At 55.0% G+C, this 17,642-nt stretch overlaps 1 protein-coding gene across 1 annotated transcript in view; it reads left to right on the top strand.

Annotated features, from left to right (window-relative positions):
• plxnb3 (plexin B3) overlaps positions 1–17,642 on the top strand; it is a 34,525-nt gene that overhangs the window by 6,792 nt on the left and 10,091 nt on the right. The window contains exons 2-20 of the mRNA XM_069184055.1: positions 1,543–2,721; positions 6,366–6,545; positions 6,792–6,917; positions 7,477–7,577; positions 8,056–8,188; positions 8,324–8,483; positions 8,644–8,752; positions 9,023–9,131; positions 10,025–10,393; positions 10,646–10,774; positions 11,231–11,353; positions 12,504–12,597; positions 12,713–12,879; positions 13,192–13,343; positions 14,576–14,687; positions 14,803–14,939; positions 15,516–15,692; positions 16,125–16,293; positions 17,242–17,472. Of these exons, the coding sequence (XP_069040156.1) occupies positions 1,558–2,721; positions 6,366–6,545; positions 6,792–6,917; positions 7,477–7,577; positions 8,056–8,188; positions 8,324–8,483; positions 8,644–8,752; positions 9,023–9,131; positions 10,025–10,393; positions 10,646–10,774; positions 11,231–11,353; positions 12,504–12,597; positions 12,713–12,879; positions 13,192–13,343; positions 14,576–14,687; positions 14,803–14,939; positions 15,516–15,692; positions 16,125–16,293; positions 17,242–17,472 (3,942 nt within the window). The 5' untranslated portion in view covers positions 1,543–1,557. The remainder of the gene's footprint in view (positions 1–1,542; positions 2,722–6,365; positions 6,546–6,791; positions 6,918–7,476; positions 7,578–8,055; positions 8,189–8,323; positions 8,484–8,643; positions 8,753–9,022; positions 9,132–10,024; positions 10,394–10,645; positions 10,775–11,230; positions 11,354–12,503; positions 12,598–12,712; positions 12,880–13,191; positions 13,344–14,575; positions 14,688–14,802; positions 14,940–15,515; positions 15,693–16,124; positions 16,294–17,241; positions 17,473–17,642) is intronic.

Below are 17,642 nucleotides of genomic sequence, written 5' to 3' on the forward strand. Positions count from 1 at the left end.
CTGTTACTGGACTCAGCGGGGTCTGTCCTGTGACTCTGGCCCTCAGAGAGCAGGTCAGTCAGTCCACTGTTACTGGACTCAGCGGGGTCTGTCCTGTGACTCTGGCCCTCAGAGAGCAGGTCAGTCAGTCCACTGTTACTGGACTCAGCGGGGTCTGTCCTGTGACTCTGGCCCTCAGAGAGCAGGTCAGTCAGTCCACTGTTACTGGACTCAGCGGGGTCTGTCCTGTGACTCTGGCCCTCAGAGAGCAGGTCAGTCAGTCCACTGTTACTGGACTCAGTGCGGTCTGTCCTGTGACTCTGACCCTCAGAGAGCAGGTCAGTCAGTCCACTGTTACTGGACTCAGCGGGGTCTGTCCTGTGACTCTGGCCCTCAGAGAGCAGGTCAGTCAGTCCACTGTTACTGGACTCAGTGCGGTCTGTCCTGTGACTCTGACCCTCAGAGAGCAGGTCAGTCAGTCCACTGTTACTGGACTCAGCGGGGTCTGTCCTGTGACTCTGGCCCTCAGAGAGCAGGTCAGTCAGTCCACTGTTACTGGACTCAGCGGGGTCTGTCCTGTGACTCTGGCCCTCAGAGAGCAGGTCAGTCAGTCCACTGTTACTGGACTCAGCAGGGTCTGTCCTGTGACTCCAGTCTGCAGAGAGTGGGTCAATCAGTGCACTGTTACTGGACTCAGCAGGGTCTGTCCTGTGACTCCAGTCTGCAGAGAGTGGGTCAATCAGTGCACTGTTACTGGACTCTCAGCAGGGTCTCTGTCCCCAGAAAGTCTGTCTGTTACAGTAGAGGCACTCAGAGCCCATTCAGATGCCTCTTTATTAAAGTATATTATTGTCTTTCTGAACAAAAGGCTCATTTTCTTGAGTTTCTGCGTCAGGAATGTGTCGTTATCCTCCTCTAACGGCGCAGTCCTGTGCGCTCGCTCGCTCGCTTGCTGAAGCCCAGCAGGCTGGCACCCCGGCTCCCGTTGCACAGCTGTCCGATCCGTCCCTGCTCTCCCCGGCAGCCGCTGGCTGCTGTGTGCGGGGGGGCTGGGAAAGCAGAGGGGACAAGCGCTCCCGCTGTGTGACGATCTGCAGCCCTGTCTTTCCCCGCGGGGGCTGGGGTGCTGCCCTCCTGCCCTCCTGCCCTCCTGCAGCCCCGCCAGAGCTGCCCGGCGCTGCGGCCCGGGACCTGCCGGCCTGCCTGGCGAGAGCTGGCGCAGGAAGTGTGGAGAACAGGGAGTCGCCCCCCCGTGACCCCCGCTGTTCCCCATCCTGAGCTCTCCTCTGTTATTACCGCCCCTCCAGTTAATTGCAGCTCTCGTCCATCACCGTTCGGAAGGGCTGTTTTTTTCGCTTTCGCTTCTGCCTGCTCCTCTTTTTTTTATTTTCAGTTTTTCCTTAAGTTGCTTTATTCTGCTAGTAGAATTCACTCTTCTTGTGGTCCGGTTTTATTATTTTTTCCGCGTGAATCCCCTGCCTACCGGCTCTCTGCTGCTCCGCGGGGCGAGACTTGTCGATACACCTTGATTTACCCCCCCACCTCTCTCTGTTTTCTCACCAGCAGGTCGGGGGCACCATGCCAGCTGCGGGACTCCTGCTGCATCGCGTCGCCCTCTTGTGGTGGCCCCCAGTACTGCAACTGCAACTACAGCTGCTGCTGCTGATCCCTCAGCCCTCCAGCCTTGCGTCGCCCAGGGCCGAACCCCCGTCGGCCACCCCGGACCCCGTCTCCGGCTCGGCCGTCTTCCGGTCGCCCGGCGAAGCCCCCCTGAACCACCTGCTTCTGGATGACTCGTCGGGGCAGCTGTACGTGGGCGCGGTGAACGCACTGTTCCACCTCTCCCCCAACCTCACCCTGCTCTCCTGGGGCAGGACCGGGCCCAAGCTGGACAGCCTGGACTGCCTGCCCCCTATCGACGCCGCCTCCTGCCCCCAGGCCCGGGAGACGGACAACACCAACCAGCTGCTGCTGGTGGAGGGGGAGCGCGGCCTCATCGTGTGCGGGACGGCCCTGCAGGGCATCTGCGAGAAGCGCGGCCTGGGGAACGTGTCGCAGGTCCTGTACCGGACCGAGGTCCCGGTGGAGAACCAGTACGTGGCCGCGAACGACCCCCAGGTGGCCACGGTGGGGGTGGTGGTGGAGCAGCCGGGCGAGGGCGGCCGGGAGGGGCCGCTGTTCCTGCTGGTGGGCCGCGGCTACACCAGCAAGGGCCCGGGCATCATCCCGCCCATCACCGTGCGCCGGCTGGAGGGGACGCCCCTGGCGCCGGCCTTCTCCCACGAGGAGCTGGGCAAGCTGGTGGTGGGCAGCTACTCGGAGTACAACAGCCGCTTCGTGGCCGCGCTGCGCCACGCCGGCCACGTCTACTTCCTGCTGTGGCGGCGCAACGTGCGCGGCCGGCGGGAGTACCGCACCTACGTCTCGCGCCTCTGCGCCCGCGACGCCGGCTTCTACTCCTACGTGGAGGTGCCCCTGTCCTGCGGGGGGCCGGAGTTCCGGCGGGCGCAGGCGGCCTCCCTGCTGGCCGCCCGCCAGGACGCCCCCGCGCTGTTCGTGGTGATGGCGGACGAGCGGAGCCCGCCCCGCACGGCGCTGTGCGCCTTCCCGCTGCTGGAGCTGGACCGGGCGCTGCAGCGGGCCCAGCACCTGTGCTACACGCAGGAGGGCTTCGGGCCGCAGGGGCAGCGGGAGGCCTACATCGAGTACGGAGTGAAGTCGGACTGCCTGCGGCTGCCTCAGGTACCGGGCCGGGCCGCATGCTGACGCTGGAAATAACCAGGCTGGGTTATACTGTACCGGACTGGGCCGCGGGCTGGCACTGGGATTGACCAGGCTGGGTTATACTGTACCGGACTAGGCTGTTGGTTTACACTGGAATTAACCAGGCTGGGTTATACTGTACCGGACTGGGCCGCGGGCTGGCGCTGGAATTAACCAGGCTGGGTTATACTGTACCGGACTGGGCCGTGGGTTGACGCTGGAATTAACCATGCTGGTTATACTGTACCGGACTGGGCCGCGGGCTGGCGCTGGAATTAACCAGGCTGGGTTATACTGTACCGGACTGGGCCGCGGGCTGACCAGGAATTAACCAGGCTGGGTTATACTGTACCGGACTGGGCTGTGGGTTGACGCTGGAATTAACCAGGCTGGGTTATACTGTACCGGACTGGGCTGTGGGTTGACGCTGGAATTAACCAGGCTGGGTTATACTGTACCGGACTGGGCTGTGGGTTGACGCTGGAATTAACCAGGCTGGGTTATACTGTACCGGACTGGGCTGTGGGCTGGCGCTGGAATTAACCAGGCTGGGTTATACTGTACCGGACTGGGCCGCGGGCTTACCTGGAATTAACCAGGCTGGTTATACTGTACCGGACTGGGCCGTGGGCTGACCTGGAATTAACCAGGCTGGTTATACTGTACCGGACTGGGCCGCGGGCTGACCAGGAATTAACCAGGCTGGTTATACTGTACCGGACTGGGCCGCGGGCTGACCAGGAATTAACCAGGCTGGTTATACTGTACCGGACTGGGCCGTGGGTTGACGCTGGAATTAACCAGGCTGGTTATACTGTACCGGACTGGGCCGTGGGCTGGCGCTGGAATTAACCAGGCTGGGTTATACTGTACCGGACTGGGCCGCGGGCTTACCTGGAATTAACCAGGCTGGTTATACTGTACCGGACTGGGCCGTGGGCTGACCTGGAATTAACCATGCTGGTTATACTGTACCGGACTGGGCCGCGGGCTGACCAGGAATTAACCAGGCTGGTTATACTGTACCGGACTGGGCCGCGGGCTGACCAGGAATTAACCAGGCTGGTTATACTGTACCGGACTGGGCCGTGGGTTGACGCTGGAATTAACCAGGCTGGTTATACTGTACCGGACTGGGCCGTGGGCTGGCGCTGGAATTAACCAGGCTGGGTTATACTGTACCGGACTGGACTGTTGGATTACACTGGAATTAATCAGGCTGTAATATGTTGTACTGGACTGGGCTATTGGGATTGGATAGAATTAACCAGGCTGTAGTGGACTGGGCTGTTGATATTAGATGGGAATTAACCAGGCTTTATTATGTTGTGCTGGACTGTGCTGTGTGGGATAATACAGTCTGGATAGTTCATGTATCATGTTGGACTGGGCTGTGTGGGATTTGATGGGTACTAACCATGCTGTATGCTGCACCAGGCAGGACCTGGTACTATACTGTACAGTTGCACTCGACTTTATAAGCCTGGTCTGAAATCTGCAGTTGACTGGCCAAACTGTACTCTGTTGTGGCACGCCAAGGAGCCGGCCTGGACTGTACTGTGTTAGACTGGTATTCAGTGCTTCTGGTATTGTAAGATTGTAGCATGCTGGGCCAGTGTAATGCACCTATGTCAGAGTTGTAAGAGTGAATGCAAGATCTACCTCTTAGTCCCCTCAGCCCCATCAATGGGCGTGCAGTGTGCGTCAGTGTGCCGGTAAGACTGGGTGTTTGTGTTTGTGTGTGTGTTTGTGTGGGTCCATGTGAGCACAGCTGTGCATGTATTCCAGTACTGTGAGGTCTGGGCAGAGAGAAGTGTCCTCGTGGAGATTGTGCATCCTGGGAATCAGATTCTCTGAGGATTGATGAGGAGCTCGTTCTCACAGTTCGCTCAGGCTGCAGAGGAGACATCAGGCATCCCCTGCGGACAGTCAGTCTCTCCCCCGCATGTACAGTAGGAGCAGTGCGGCGCTCTGGTGTCAGGCCGTTCAGAGCTTCGGATTGCACACGAGAGACCTTCCCTTGAGCCCCTGTGAGTTCCCCCTGCTTTACCGCCTGCACGGCGGCCCGCGGGGAGAGGGGGAGCTGGTCCCCTCCAGGCCAGGCGGTGAGAACACGGGGCTGGCGCAGCGCACCTCGTGATGAGCCAGGTTTGTTATCATCAGGAATAAACAAGACCGACAGACCTTAGTGCTCGTCTGGGATCCTGCTTGTACAGTACTTGCCTGCCGGATCATCCAGCGTTTAGCAGCCAGGACAGGGTCTTATTTCGGTCCCTTCCGTCCGCTGTAGCGGCGTCTTCGACAGGCCTTCACATGCAGGAGTGATTAACCTGAACAGGGAGGCGTGGAGACAGGAATAACACCTCGGCTCTGAGCTCAGCAAGGATGAAGGTGGGCAGCAGCTTCCTGCGCTCCGGCCCCTGCGGAGCTGCTTGACCAGACAGGCGATGACGGAACAGCTCTGCACAACACGATCTCACTCCGAGACCGGAAAGCCCAGCGCGCGGGATTGGCAGGGACTGCCGACAAACCCCCAGTGACAGACAGCGAGCAGATACTGTAACACTGCGAAACCTCTGCTCAGCAGCACTCCAGACATGCAAAGTGTCTTGACACACTCACAAGCCCGTGGGGTGTGAAGTGGTGTACAACATCTGTCCTCTCCCTTACCACAGTGCAGGTGGTTGTGTGTGTGTGTGTGTGTGTGTGTGTGTGTGTGTGTGTGTGTGTGTGTGTGTGTTGAAGTCCTGGTATTAATGACTCAGGAGACACTGGAATAATCCACAGTAATCCTGCAGCTGTCAGATCTCTGACCTGCATCTGCACACGAACACACAGCTCAGTGCTCTGAGGGACACGCCTGCTCTCTCACGCACACACTTTACTGTAATTCCACCCCTCTCTGAAGTCCCCCACAAAGGCACCTTCACTTTCAGTGTCGCTTTGCTTTGCTTTTTTCCAAAGATAACCTGTCAGGATCCTGTTGCACAGCGGTTGCATACCCTCCAGGTTTTCTCAGTTGCCCTGTCAGTCATTTAGAAGCCACATAAGGTTGTGGGTGTTCCGGCCCCCCCTATGCAAGTGTGTGTGTGCTGACGGACCTGTGGGTTTCAGCAGGTGCAGTCCACAGCATGTACTAACCCCTGGGGAATGGATCAGACTGCTCTCCAGTGGGAGCCTGACCCGGTGTCCCATGTTGAATTCCCTCAGGACCATTGCCAAGCCACAGAGAGCGCTTTCTTCTCCTTTCCTGCCGGGGAATTCTGCTGTGCCTCCTCAGCTTTCTCCTTCCTCCTCTTTGTCCCGTCTGGTCTTTCCCTGTGCTGCTGCTGCCCTGTCTTCTCTCCCACTGCCCTGCGTGTCTCTTCCTCTCCGCTTTCCTCCTTTCTGCGTGTGAAGATCTCAAACACGGGCCTTTGTCTCCCCCTGGTGGCCAAAGTGTATCACCCCCTTCCCCCCCCAGCGAAAGGCAGGACATCTCAGCTTGTGCATTGCAGGTTTTCGTACTAGTACTAGCTGAGCTCTCAGTTGTACAGCAAGACTTTAAAGTCTATTTTTTTTTATTTTAATTTGCTGCTTTCTCAACTTTTTTTTAAAAAAAAGCCTTGTTCCTCTTCTCCCAGGACTCTGTGCAGAAGTACCCCTGTGGTGGAGAGCACACCCCCAGCCCGATCGCCAGCACCCAGCCTCTTGAGGTCACGCCCATTATTGCCATGGACACGCTGCTCTCGGCTGTCACCACGACAACAGAATCGGGACATACCATTGTCCTGCTGGGGGACAGTCAGGGGAGACTCCACAAGGTATAGGTGCAGTCTCCTACCTCCCTTCTGCTTGCAGTGTGCTCTTCCAGATTGCTTCTTTGTTGTAATTATGGTAAGACGACGGACTGTTAACTGTTAATTGCTCTTCCTCCTCTTCCACCTCCCTCTTTACCCCGTCTCTCTCTCACTGTCTCTGCCATGTGATCCCATCTGTTTCTGCCTCCATGACTTACCCCTTACCTTGCCCCTTGGCCTGTCCCTCCCTCTCCCTCTCTCTGTGCACAGGTGCTGGTTCAGTCAGGCGTGGGGCAGGTATACGAAACGGTCCAGGTGGACCCGGGCTCCGCGGTCAGCGCTGACCTTCTGCTGGACGGCGAGAGGGAGAACGTCTACGTCATGACTAGGGCCAGGGTACGTGTGCCGTGTGTACGCAGCACGTCACGGGGGCGGTCGGTGAGAGTTCTGTGTTCTGGCGTGACGGCGCCCCTGTTCTCGGTCTGTCTCCTGCACAGAAGTGAAGATGGTGCACTCTTTAGGTCCCTGTAGATGTTATAAGTGATAGGTGGAGTTTTTACAGGTGCTGTTACACTCTCTGCTACGTCTGTTTTAAATGCTGTAACAGTAAGGGACCCTTACAGATATTTACCCTGAATCCCCGCAGTTAAGGACTGTTACCCAGCCATCGATGGTTCAACTGCTTCAGATCTTGTAGTACACAGGGGTGGGCATCTCTAGTACGTGAGTGTTGGGGTCCTGCAGCTTTATTAGCTGGTTAAGACATGGAACACAGCTGATCCGACTTCCTGTCCACTTAATTGCCTTGATTAGGTCATTAAGTTATTGGGGTGGAGTCATGGAGTCCCGGCTCTGCCCTGCCCTGTGCGGTGCTGCCTGTCCGCGGTGTGGCGGTGTCTCTCTGTCCTGTCCCGCTGTCAGGGGCTCGCGGCTGACCCTCTCCCTCTGTCCCCAGGTCACGAAGGTGCCGGTGTCCCAGTGCGGGCGGCACACAGACTGCCCGTCCTGTCTCTCCGCCAGCGACCCCTACTGCGGCTGGTGTGTGCTGGAGGGCAGGTAACCGAGCAGAGGCGGGCAGGCGGGTGGGCGGGCGGGTGGGTGGAGTGACCACGCTGACCGATAGGCGGGCAGGGCAGGGGGCTTCGCACGCTCGTTCGGCACGTTCAAGCCAGGGAGCTTCCATGCTCGCAGCTGAAGAAGGCTCCACAGCCAAAACGTTCTCTTTTCTTCTCAGCATGGAATACACCTTCACTTGTTCCACTCCTGGCTGATCTGCTTGGCTGGCTGGGAGGCCCCAGCAGAGACAATTGCCACATGCATCTGTTCATTGTTACAGACGTGTGGTGGCACATTGGAGCCATCGGTCACAGCATTAAGACCTGGTGCTGTGAAGATCGCAGTGACAGACCAGTGTACGTTCGGTCAGAGCAGCGTGGCAGAGCCGGGGGCGCCGGTGGAGTCCTGCCCTCTGCCCCGCTGTGCTCTGGCCTGCGGCAGAGCCTGAGGCTCTCTCTCTCTCCCACCCCCCACGCAGGTGCTGCAGGAAGCTGGAGTGCTCTCGCCACCAGAAGCCCAACCACTGGCTCTGGAGCTACGACCCCCAGAACCGGTGTGTCGCCGTGCAGAGCATCAGCCCAGCCAATCAGAGCCGGGACGAGCAGACGCAGGTGGGGGTGGCCTCCTCCGAGCCCGTGGGCAGGGAGACCGCTGATGTCGTTGTCGCCTTCCCCTCCGCCCCCGTGTAGACGTGGGTTTTGCTGGTTTGACTACTGGGGTCCTCCCTCCTCCTCCCCCTGTCCCAGGTGTCTCTCTCGGTGCCTCTGCTGCCGTTCCTCTCGGAGGCGGAGTCTCTCTCCTGCACGTTCGGAAACCTCCCCGCCCAGCCAGCGGTCGTCACGGCAACCAGCGTCACTTGCCTGTCTCCCTCTCCGGAGCTCCTCCCACCCAGCGCCGCAGGGAGAGGTGAGGGGGTGCCCATCCCTACTTCATCCTTCTTCCTCGATTTCTTCATTCTCGCCCCGTCTCCCTCTTACTTTAAATCACTTCACTCCCGTTGTCCCTCAGACCTCTCTCCCCTCTCTGTGTGCTCCATAACTGTCCTGCCTGTCTCTCTGTCCCTCAGATCATGTGGTGGTGCCAGTGGCGGTGATGTTTGGAGACGTGACAGTTGCCCAGACTCTCCTCACCCTCTACGACTGTGGAGCCACTGGCCGGCTCAACGTCACCTCTCCGTGAGAGACCAGTCTTTTACACAAATTTTAATGAAAATTTAAAAAGTGATTGTTTTACACTAGTAGACATGTTTTTTTTATTAGGATGGTGTGTGTAATGTGTGAGCTCCCCCTGCTGGCAGGCTGTGACTCAACGCGCTGTGAGCTCCCCCTGCTGGCAGGCTGTGACTCAACGCGCTGTGAGCTCCCCCTGCTGGCAGGCCGTGAGTCAATGCGCTGTGAGCTCACCCTGCTGGCAGGTGTGTTATCTGTGCACTCTTGTGCTGGCAGGTGCATGGCCTGCGTCAGCAGTGTGTGGGGCTGTCACTGGTGTCTCCAGAACCACTTGTGCACTCACCGAGAGAGCTGCCCTGACCAGCGCATCATCTACAGCTCACAGGTAAGAGAGGAGCCAGCAGAGGCACTGTGCCGCGCACAGTTCATACCGGGCACTACTTGTCACCTACACAGCGCAGAATGAGACTGGACACTGCCCACACACTGCATAGCACCCAGGCTACACAGCATGCAGGGTCTTGCAGTACATTGGCTGTTGTGTTGCACGTATCAGTTTGTCCAGAGGTAACTCACAGACATGCTTCCACAGGGGCTGTGTCAGTACATGTGAGTGTATTATACTACAGCTTCAGATCCCTGATGCCCTTTAACACGCCAGCCTGAACCCTGCCTGAACACACAAGCTGAACGCTACTGACTTCCCCAGCCCTTCTGCAGCGCCTGTGCCTATTTTCCCCTGGTGCTTTTCAGTTCACTCGGTAGCTTTTTAAAATAGTCGTTAATCGTTTACTCATTAAATGTAGGCTGAAGTACTGAGTTACGTAGGTGGAAATAATGGAAGTTAAAGATCAAGATTGTGCACAGGACAGCTGTACAGAGCACTGCCAAATTAAAATGAGCTACTTGAGTCCGATAGCAGAGGAATTTTCCGCTTTTCCCTAAAACTCTTCTGTATTTCAGAAATGTGTTTTCTGCTTGAGCGTCTGCATCAGACCCTGCGAGGCCATCAGGAGCAGGCTGCCAAGTGCAGTTGTGTTGCACCTGCTTGGCTTCTTGGTGTTGTGTCCCTGTTGCCCTTATTCCCTGTGAAAACCTGCTCAGGTTAATATGGCAGAGCTCTGTGCCTTAGCTCAGAAACAGGAAGCACTGGTTAAGCATCTGTTTAATCAGCCTCAAAAGACTAAATAAAATGCTCCTTGTTTTTTTATTCACTCTTTAAAATTGAAAACTAATTTTAATAATATTAACACTGTGTATTCCACCCCTCCATTGTAGCTCATGGCAAATAGATTAACGTCCTCACTAACACCTAACGCTACAGCGGTTCGCACTGCTCCATCCTCAGCCAATCCCCACTCCCTCTCGACTCCCAGTCCTCCGTCCTCCTCTGCCCTGACCAATCAGACACCTAGCGTCCCCCCATTGCCGTCCCAGCAGCAAATCAGATTGCAGAGTGCAGGTGCCACCACAGACGGAAACCCCGCCTCCGCGTCCGAGCCGGCCAATCACACTGATGGGTGGACTGGCTCCGATTGGATGGAATTGGAGGAGGGGGCAGGGCCAAACAGTAGCTCTTTCTCTTCATTGGCCGATGATGGCACGTTGCCCTTTGATCTCTGGGATTCCGTGCCGTTCAATACGCAGGTAGGAGTTTCTGGATCCCTCCCTGCTGGATAGAAACACATGTTCGGGGACTAATTAAAAGATGCTGCGTACGGAATATAACCCTTTCTGTGGTCTATGTGGGTTTTTGTATACCACCGAACGCCGGCAGGTAATTCCAGCGTGCCACCACGTTGAGCGAGTTGAAAAGATACAGTACTTTTCTGCTATCCTCACCTGGAGATGAAAAACCCCTCAACCTCTTCACTCTTCTCTCTCCTGCCTCCCTCTCAGAGCTCGGCGTCGGACCCACGTGGTCCCACTTCCTGTCCCTCAGTTTGGGGTCTGGAGAGCTCCCCACTGGTTCCAGTCCAGTTCCCCACACAGCTGGTCTTACTGGGACAGAACCTGGATCTGTTTGAGGTACGTGAGTGGCGGTCTGGGCAAATTAAGAATGTCGGGGTGGTTGTGAATGAGAAGGTTCATTGACCCCAGGACCTCATCCAGCTGTTTTTGAAAGAAGCCGGGGTGTCGGCTTCAACAACATGGCTGGGTAGCTTGTTGCATACCCCCACCACCCTTTGAGTAAAGAAGTGCCTCCTGTTCTTGGTTGTAAATCCATTTCCACGTGGTTTCCACCTGTGTCCCCTGGTTCAAATTTGGACTTGTAGCAAATGTCCGAAAGTTATCTCCTCTGTCTTTATCCGTCCTTCGTCTGGGAGCCTGGGAAGAGATCCGTGTGTCCTTCTCTCCGGTTCAGATTCCTCAGTCCTGTTTGTCCCGAACGCTCCTGCTGTGCGGCTCAGTGCTCTCGGTGCCCCGCTGCAGGGCTGGGTCCAGAGCCAAGCCGTCGCTTAGAGTGCGTCTGTGTGCCTCCAGGGGGAAGACTCGGGGTATCAGTGTGTGGTGGAGATAGAGGGCACCCCTCAAACCCTGGCTGCCTCGCTCGAAGCCCTGGACCCCACGAACCACACCCAGAGGGTCAGCTGCCAGACTGAGCAGGTAACACGCTGAGATCCACTCTTCCTCTGGAAAGACAGGCAATCCTGCCCTTTCCCCCCTTACTGATTTTAACAGCAGCCCCCTTTGTGCAGTCAGTCAGCATCTATATTAATCCCCCTCAGTGCAGTGTTGATGTACTGGAGTGTCCAGTCAGTCGGTGTGTCTGTATTAATCTCTCTCTGTCTCAGTGCAGTGTTAATGTACTGTAGTGTTCAGTCAGTCAGTGTGTCTGTATGAACCCTTCTCTCTCAGTGCAGTGTTAATGTACTGGAGTGTCCAGTCAGTGTGTCTGTATGAACCCTTCTCTCTCAGTGCAGTGTTAATGTCCTGTAGTGTCCAATCAGTGTGTCTGTATGAACCCCTCTCTCTCTCAGTGCAGTGTTAATGTACTGGAGTGTCCAGTCAGTCAGTGTGTCTGTATTAACCCCTCTCTCTCTCAGTGCAGTGTTAATGTACTGGAGTGTCCAGTCAGTGTGTCTGTATTTACCCCTCTCTCTCTCTCAGTGCAGTGTTAATGTACTGGAGTGTCCAGTCAGTGTGTCTGTATTAACCCCTCTCTCTCTCTCAGTGCAGTGTTAATGTACTGGAGTGTCCAGTCAGTGTGTCTGTATTTACCCCTCTCTCTCTCAGTGCAGTGTTAATGTACTGGAGTGTCCAGTCAGTCAGTGTGTCTGTATTAACCCCTCTCTCTCTCAGTGCAGTGCTCATGTACTGGAGTGTCCAGTCAGTGTGTCTGTATTAACCCCTCTCTCTCTCAGTGCAGTGTTGATGTACTGGAGTGTCCAGTCAGTGTGTCTGTATTTACCCCTCTCTCTCTCAGTGCAGTGTTAATGTACTGTAGTGTCCAGTCAGTCAGTGTGTCTGTATTAACCCCTCTCTCTCTCAGTGCAGTGTTAATGTCCTGTAGTGTCCAGTCAGTCAGTGTGTCTGTATTAACCCCTCTCTCTCTCAGTGCAGTGTTAATGTACTGTAGTGTCCAGTCAGTCAGTGTGTCTGTATTAACCCCCCTCTCTCTCAGTGCAGTGTTAATGTCCTGTAGTGTCCAGTCAGTCAGTGTGTCTGTATTAACCCCCTTCTCTCTCAGTGCAGTGTTAATGTCCTGTAGTGTCCAGTCAGTCAGTGTGTCTGTATGAACCCCTCTCTCTCTCAGTTCCAGTACTCTGCGAGACAGCTGGAGTACCACGCCCCAGTGTACCTGCAGAGGGTCCAGTCCCTGCGTATCGACACCAGGCCGGACCTGCACTGTGAGCCTCTGTCCACACCTCTCTCTCTCTTTACAAGTCCGATTTGTGGTTTCCCAGCCCTCCGGTGAGTGAGGGACGTGTTAGCCTGAGAGTGACCGCTGTCCCTGTGTCCCAGTGCGGCTCTACGACTGCGCGGTGGGCCAGTCGGACTGCAGCCAGTGTGGGGCGGTGTCGGACCAGTACGGGTGCGTGTGGTGCCAGGGGGAGATGCCCAGCTGTCTGTACAACCAGTCTTGCCCCTCTGGCCCCGTGGACACCTGTCCCAGTCCCCACATCACAGAGGTACGCCGTTCCTTCAATTAATCAATTAACTCTTTAACAAATCATGCGGTGGATTAGATTGCCGTCATCAGTGTAACAGTGTGACAGTATCGGTCACATATTATCTGTGATCTATTTGGAGATCTAGTTTAATTCCTTACTGGATCATGATCACTTTTAGGTTATGACATATTTTCTGCATCTGCTGTCCTGCCTTTGAGATAGGACTGTTCATCTCCCAGTTCTTTTACAGTCTATGGAATTATAAAGATGTTCCAGCTGAGTTTTCCTCCTTGTTTTTCTGACTCTCTGTTTTGTTAACGACCTGTCCAGATCGAGCCCCAGACTGGCCCGGTGGAAGGGGGCATCGCCCTCACTATCTGGGGCTCCAACCTGGGACAGAGTTTTGAGGATATCCAGGCAGGGGTTACCGTGGCTGGGGTGAGCTGCGTACCACAGCCCCAGGCTTACCTCATCTCCACCAGGTAAGGCCAGGCCCCGCTGGCTGGGGGCAGTCCTTCTGCTAGGCCCGTGTGTGGGGCCGGAGGAGGGTTTGTTCGTATTGCTGGGTGGAAGCAGGCACTGTTGGAATCTTGTTGAGACGCACTCCAGAAATCTTCCGCTTCCCCTGGTGGAGATTCATCTCTGCTCCACACTCGTCACACACCCACAGTCTGCTTTCAGACAGTGGTCTAGTTGCCCAGTGTGTGTCTGTGCACATTATAGAGTTTATAGAGAACAGTGCTAACCTGAGTCTGTCTCAGAGTGCTGTGTGGGTGTGTATTTACAGTGAGTGCATGTGTGTCTAAGGGTGTTGTGTGAGTCTGTATTTAATAGTGAGGGTGTGTGTGTGTCTCAGGGTGCTGTGTGAGTGTGTATTTATGGTGAGTTCATGTGTGTCTCAGGGTGCTGTGTGAGTGTGTATTAATAGTGAGGGTGTGTGTGTGTCTCGGGGTGCTGTGTGAGTGTGTATTAATAGTGAGGGTGTGTGTGTGTCTCGGGGTGCTGTGTGAGTGTGTATTAATAGTGAGGGTGTGTGTGTGTCTCGGGGTGCTGTGTGAGTGTGTATTAATAGTGAGGGTGTGTGTGTGTCTCGGGGTGCTGTGTGAGTGTGTATTAATAGTGAGGGTGTGTGTGTGTCTCGGGGTGCTGTGTGAGTGTGTATTAATAGTGAGGGTGTGTGTGTGTCTCGGGGTGCTGTGTGAGTGTGTATTAATAGTGAGGGTGTGTGTGTGTCTCAGGGTGCTGTGTGAGTGTGTATTAATAGTGAGGGTGTGTGTGTGTGTCTCGGGGTGCTGTGTGAGTGTGTATTAATAGTGAGGGTGTGTGTGTGTCTCGGGGTGCTGTGTGAGTGTGTATTAATAGTGAGGGTGTGTGTGTGTCTTGGGGTGCTGTGTGAGTGTGTATTAATAGTGAGGGTGTGTGTGTGTCTCGGGGTGCTGTGTGAGTGTGTATTAATAGTGAGGGTGTGTGTGTGTCTCGGGGTGCTGTGTGAGTGTGTATTAATAGTGAGGGTGTGTGTGTGTCTCGGGGTGCTGTGTGAGTGTGTATTAATAGTGAGGGTGTGTGTGTGTCTCAGGGTGCTGTGTGAGTGTGTATTAATAGTGAGGGTGTGTGTGTGTCTCAGGGTGCTGTGTGAGTGTGTATTAACGGTGAGGGTGTGTGTGTGTCTCAGGGTGCTGTGTGAGTGTGTATTAACGGTGAGGGTGTGTCTCAGGGTGGTGTGTGAGCTGCAGCCCAGCGAGGGAGAGACTGAGGGCCCGGTGAGGGTGACGGTGGGTGACCAGGACTCGGACTCCGGAGAGTCAGAGCAGACCTTCACCTACCAGGTAATCCGCTGGTAACCTTTTCTCAGCCTTCTCCTTTTCACCCTTCCCTGTGCGTGATGTGTGAGTTCAGTATGCCTCTCTCCATGCCTGCCTGTGGGTCTGCTCGTCTCGGCAGGATCCCCGGCTGAGCGGCATCACTCCGGCCAGGGGTCCGATGGCTGGTGGGACCTTACTGACAGTGCTGGGGTCCAAACTGCGCACGGGACAGAGGAGCGACCTCGCCGCCTACACGGGACACGCCCCCTGTCTCATGTAGGTGCCCTTCTGCCCTCTCCCCCTTCCTGCCCGGCACCCCTGGGCCCCTGTCTCTCAGTCACATTCCCAGCAGGACAGCGCCTCCTGCAGGACGGGGTGAGAGCTCATGCGATGTGGGCCGAGCCTGAGCAGACCACCTGTGGGCAGTTCATTCTGTCGCCCAGCGGTGCGAGTGGTGAGAGGGGTACAGGGCCCGGCCCTGATTCTCCTGGGTGCTGTGCTGCAGCTGTATGTTCATTGCCCTGGTGCTCTGCGGTAAAGATCAGTTTTTGTTTTTTGTGTCTCACCTGGGCCACAGCAGGTGAGATCAGTTTCTCCCCCAGAGAGGCTGTCTGGAGTCTGACAGCAGCCCTTCAAGTAGACGTGTCTGGTCGCTCAGCGAAAACAGCGTGGTGCTGATGACCTGTTCTGTTGGTTTTTTTGGGGGGATAAAAAAAACATCAAACATTTGCAGAAATGGCGGTAGAGTTCCCAGTTATCCTCCCACAAAATCCTCTCTTGTGGTTTTCTGCTGGTCTTCTGAAAGCTGACCATGTTGATGTTGCCCCTGTTCTCCTGTTCTTGGGGTGTCAGGGAGGGAGAGGTCACGGACACCCAGCTGGTGTGCCGCACCAGCCTGACCAATGAGACGGCGGACGTGGAGGTCAAAGTGCTTTTCGGCCGGGCAGAGAGGATTCTGGGGGATTTGGCGTTCCAGTACACAGAGGACCCAGTCATTACCTACGCTGCCCCTGCGGAGAGTTTCTATGGGTAAGCAGACTGCAAGCTGACCGCTCATTAACCTATTTCGAACCAGCGCATGGACTCCCTTCGTTAACACCTTCTTAACTGGCTGTCAATGAATGTTAAAACGTGCCCATCACCCTTTAGCCACTGGGTTCAATAACCAGATAATGGTAAGAATGGTTTGTTAAGGAATTATAAGGCCATGCCTACAATGACAGAAGGATGGCATTTTTGCTTTAGTCCATTTTGAAGTAGTCTTTCAGAGATTTATAAGGGACAAATATTGCTTAATTTTCAGATTTAAGAATTAAGAGCCTGATTTATTGTCAGCAGTTCACAAATGTGGCACGAAGAGACAGATATATTAACTGGTTATTTCTGAGTTTCTGCAGGAGTTCAAAAATAAAAATAAAAATGTGTTTTTTTTAAAGTGCTGGTGGTTTGGTGTGTCCCCAGGGGTGGGCGTGTCATTAAGGCCAAGGGGCGGAACCTAGATGTGGTGCAGCGGCCAATCATCATGGTGCAGGCGGAGCCAGCGGAAAGTGGGCAGGGACGGCAGAAGCGGTTCAGCCAATCAGCTGCCAGGACTGAAGGAGGCATCTCAAACAGTAGCAGTGTTCAACAGGTAAAGCAGGCCAAGGCCCCAAATCCTTTTCCTGGCTCAACACCAAAATTCAAGGAGCACTTCCCAGTGGGGCAGTCTTCAGACACTGCATAGTGTGGAGCTGCACTGTTCCTTTTACCCAGCTACACAGTAGAAAAAATTGAGTTTTATAATGTTAGCCTAAAGCAGAGCTCGCATAATCTCCTCGCGTTGCATAGTTGTGGAACCCAGCGGTTCAGACAGGCAGGTGCGAAGGCTTCCCAAAACGTGCTGCACTGGAGACGAGAGGAGTTGTTCTTGCATGTGGAGCTTGTGTTGCGCACTGGGGAAGAGCTGGGGAGAAAAGGGTAGCAAAACATATAATTAAAGATGCCTCCCAACCCCTGAATTTACAGTGTGCTCTGCTTCTAACAGGGTCCCAGGAGCTGTTAGAGTTGTGTATAAAAGGTCCTTTATCCCACACTCCATACAAGTACCGAACACAAGCTGTTAATGATGTTTTATTTGTTCCAGGTAGTTGCATTATGATCAGTTTGACTTTATCTGTGAATGTTTGCTTTTTCGTGTCTGATGTGTTGTTCTTCTTTCATGTTTGCTGATTAATCTTATGTCGTGTATTTTAATTAATTGTGTTATGTGTAATGGAGTTAACCTAAGACAAATGTCCACTCTTAGTGGACAATAAAGTTAATGTAAGAGGCCAATCTTTTGCAAAGCTTCCCTTTGAGAGAGGAGCTGAACGTGCTTTATTTGCCAGTCTTTTGTATCTCTGCTGCGAAGACGGTGGCCTTTGATGAAGCCCTCTGAGAATGAATTGTCACTGTGTGATGGTATAATGATCCCTGTGGGACTCCGGCTCCTCTGTGTTTTAGATCAGATACTGAAGCTGGTTTGTGTTTTAGAGGCTCAGCTCAATCCGCCTGAATTCTGACCTGTGTTGCTCTGCTCCCCCGCCTCTCTGTGTCTCAGGAGCTGTGCCTGGTCCACTCCCCTGAAGACATGGGCTGCCCCACGCCCCCGGTCCCCGCGGAGTTGAAGGTCGTGGGGGTGTGGTTCCAGATGGACAACGTGCGTGTGGAGTTTGAGGAAGTTGGGGAGCGCCCCTTCACCTACCACCCCGATCCGGAGCTGAGACCCCTCAACGGCGACAACCCCGATCAGCCCTTCCGTTTCAAACCCGGCGGGGTCCTCGCCGTCGAGGTGAGACTGACCAGCGGGCAGCTGGACACTGTGAGTCCAGCCAGTAAGAGCTGGACAGGCAGTGAGTGAGTCGAGCACAGACAGGAAGTCAGACTGCTGAGACAGGAAGTCAATCTGTCGGGCCACACATAGACCGCCCTACACAAGCATGCACGCTCGTATACCTACGT

This window comes from Lepisosteus oculatus, chromosome 2, assembly GCF_040954835.1.
Source record: "Lepisosteus oculatus isolate fLepOcu1 chromosome 2, fLepOcu1.hap2, whole genome shotgun sequence".
Taxonomy (NCBI): domain Eukaryota; kingdom Metazoa; phylum Chordata; class Actinopteri; order Semionotiformes; family Lepisosteidae; genus Lepisosteus; species Lepisosteus oculatus.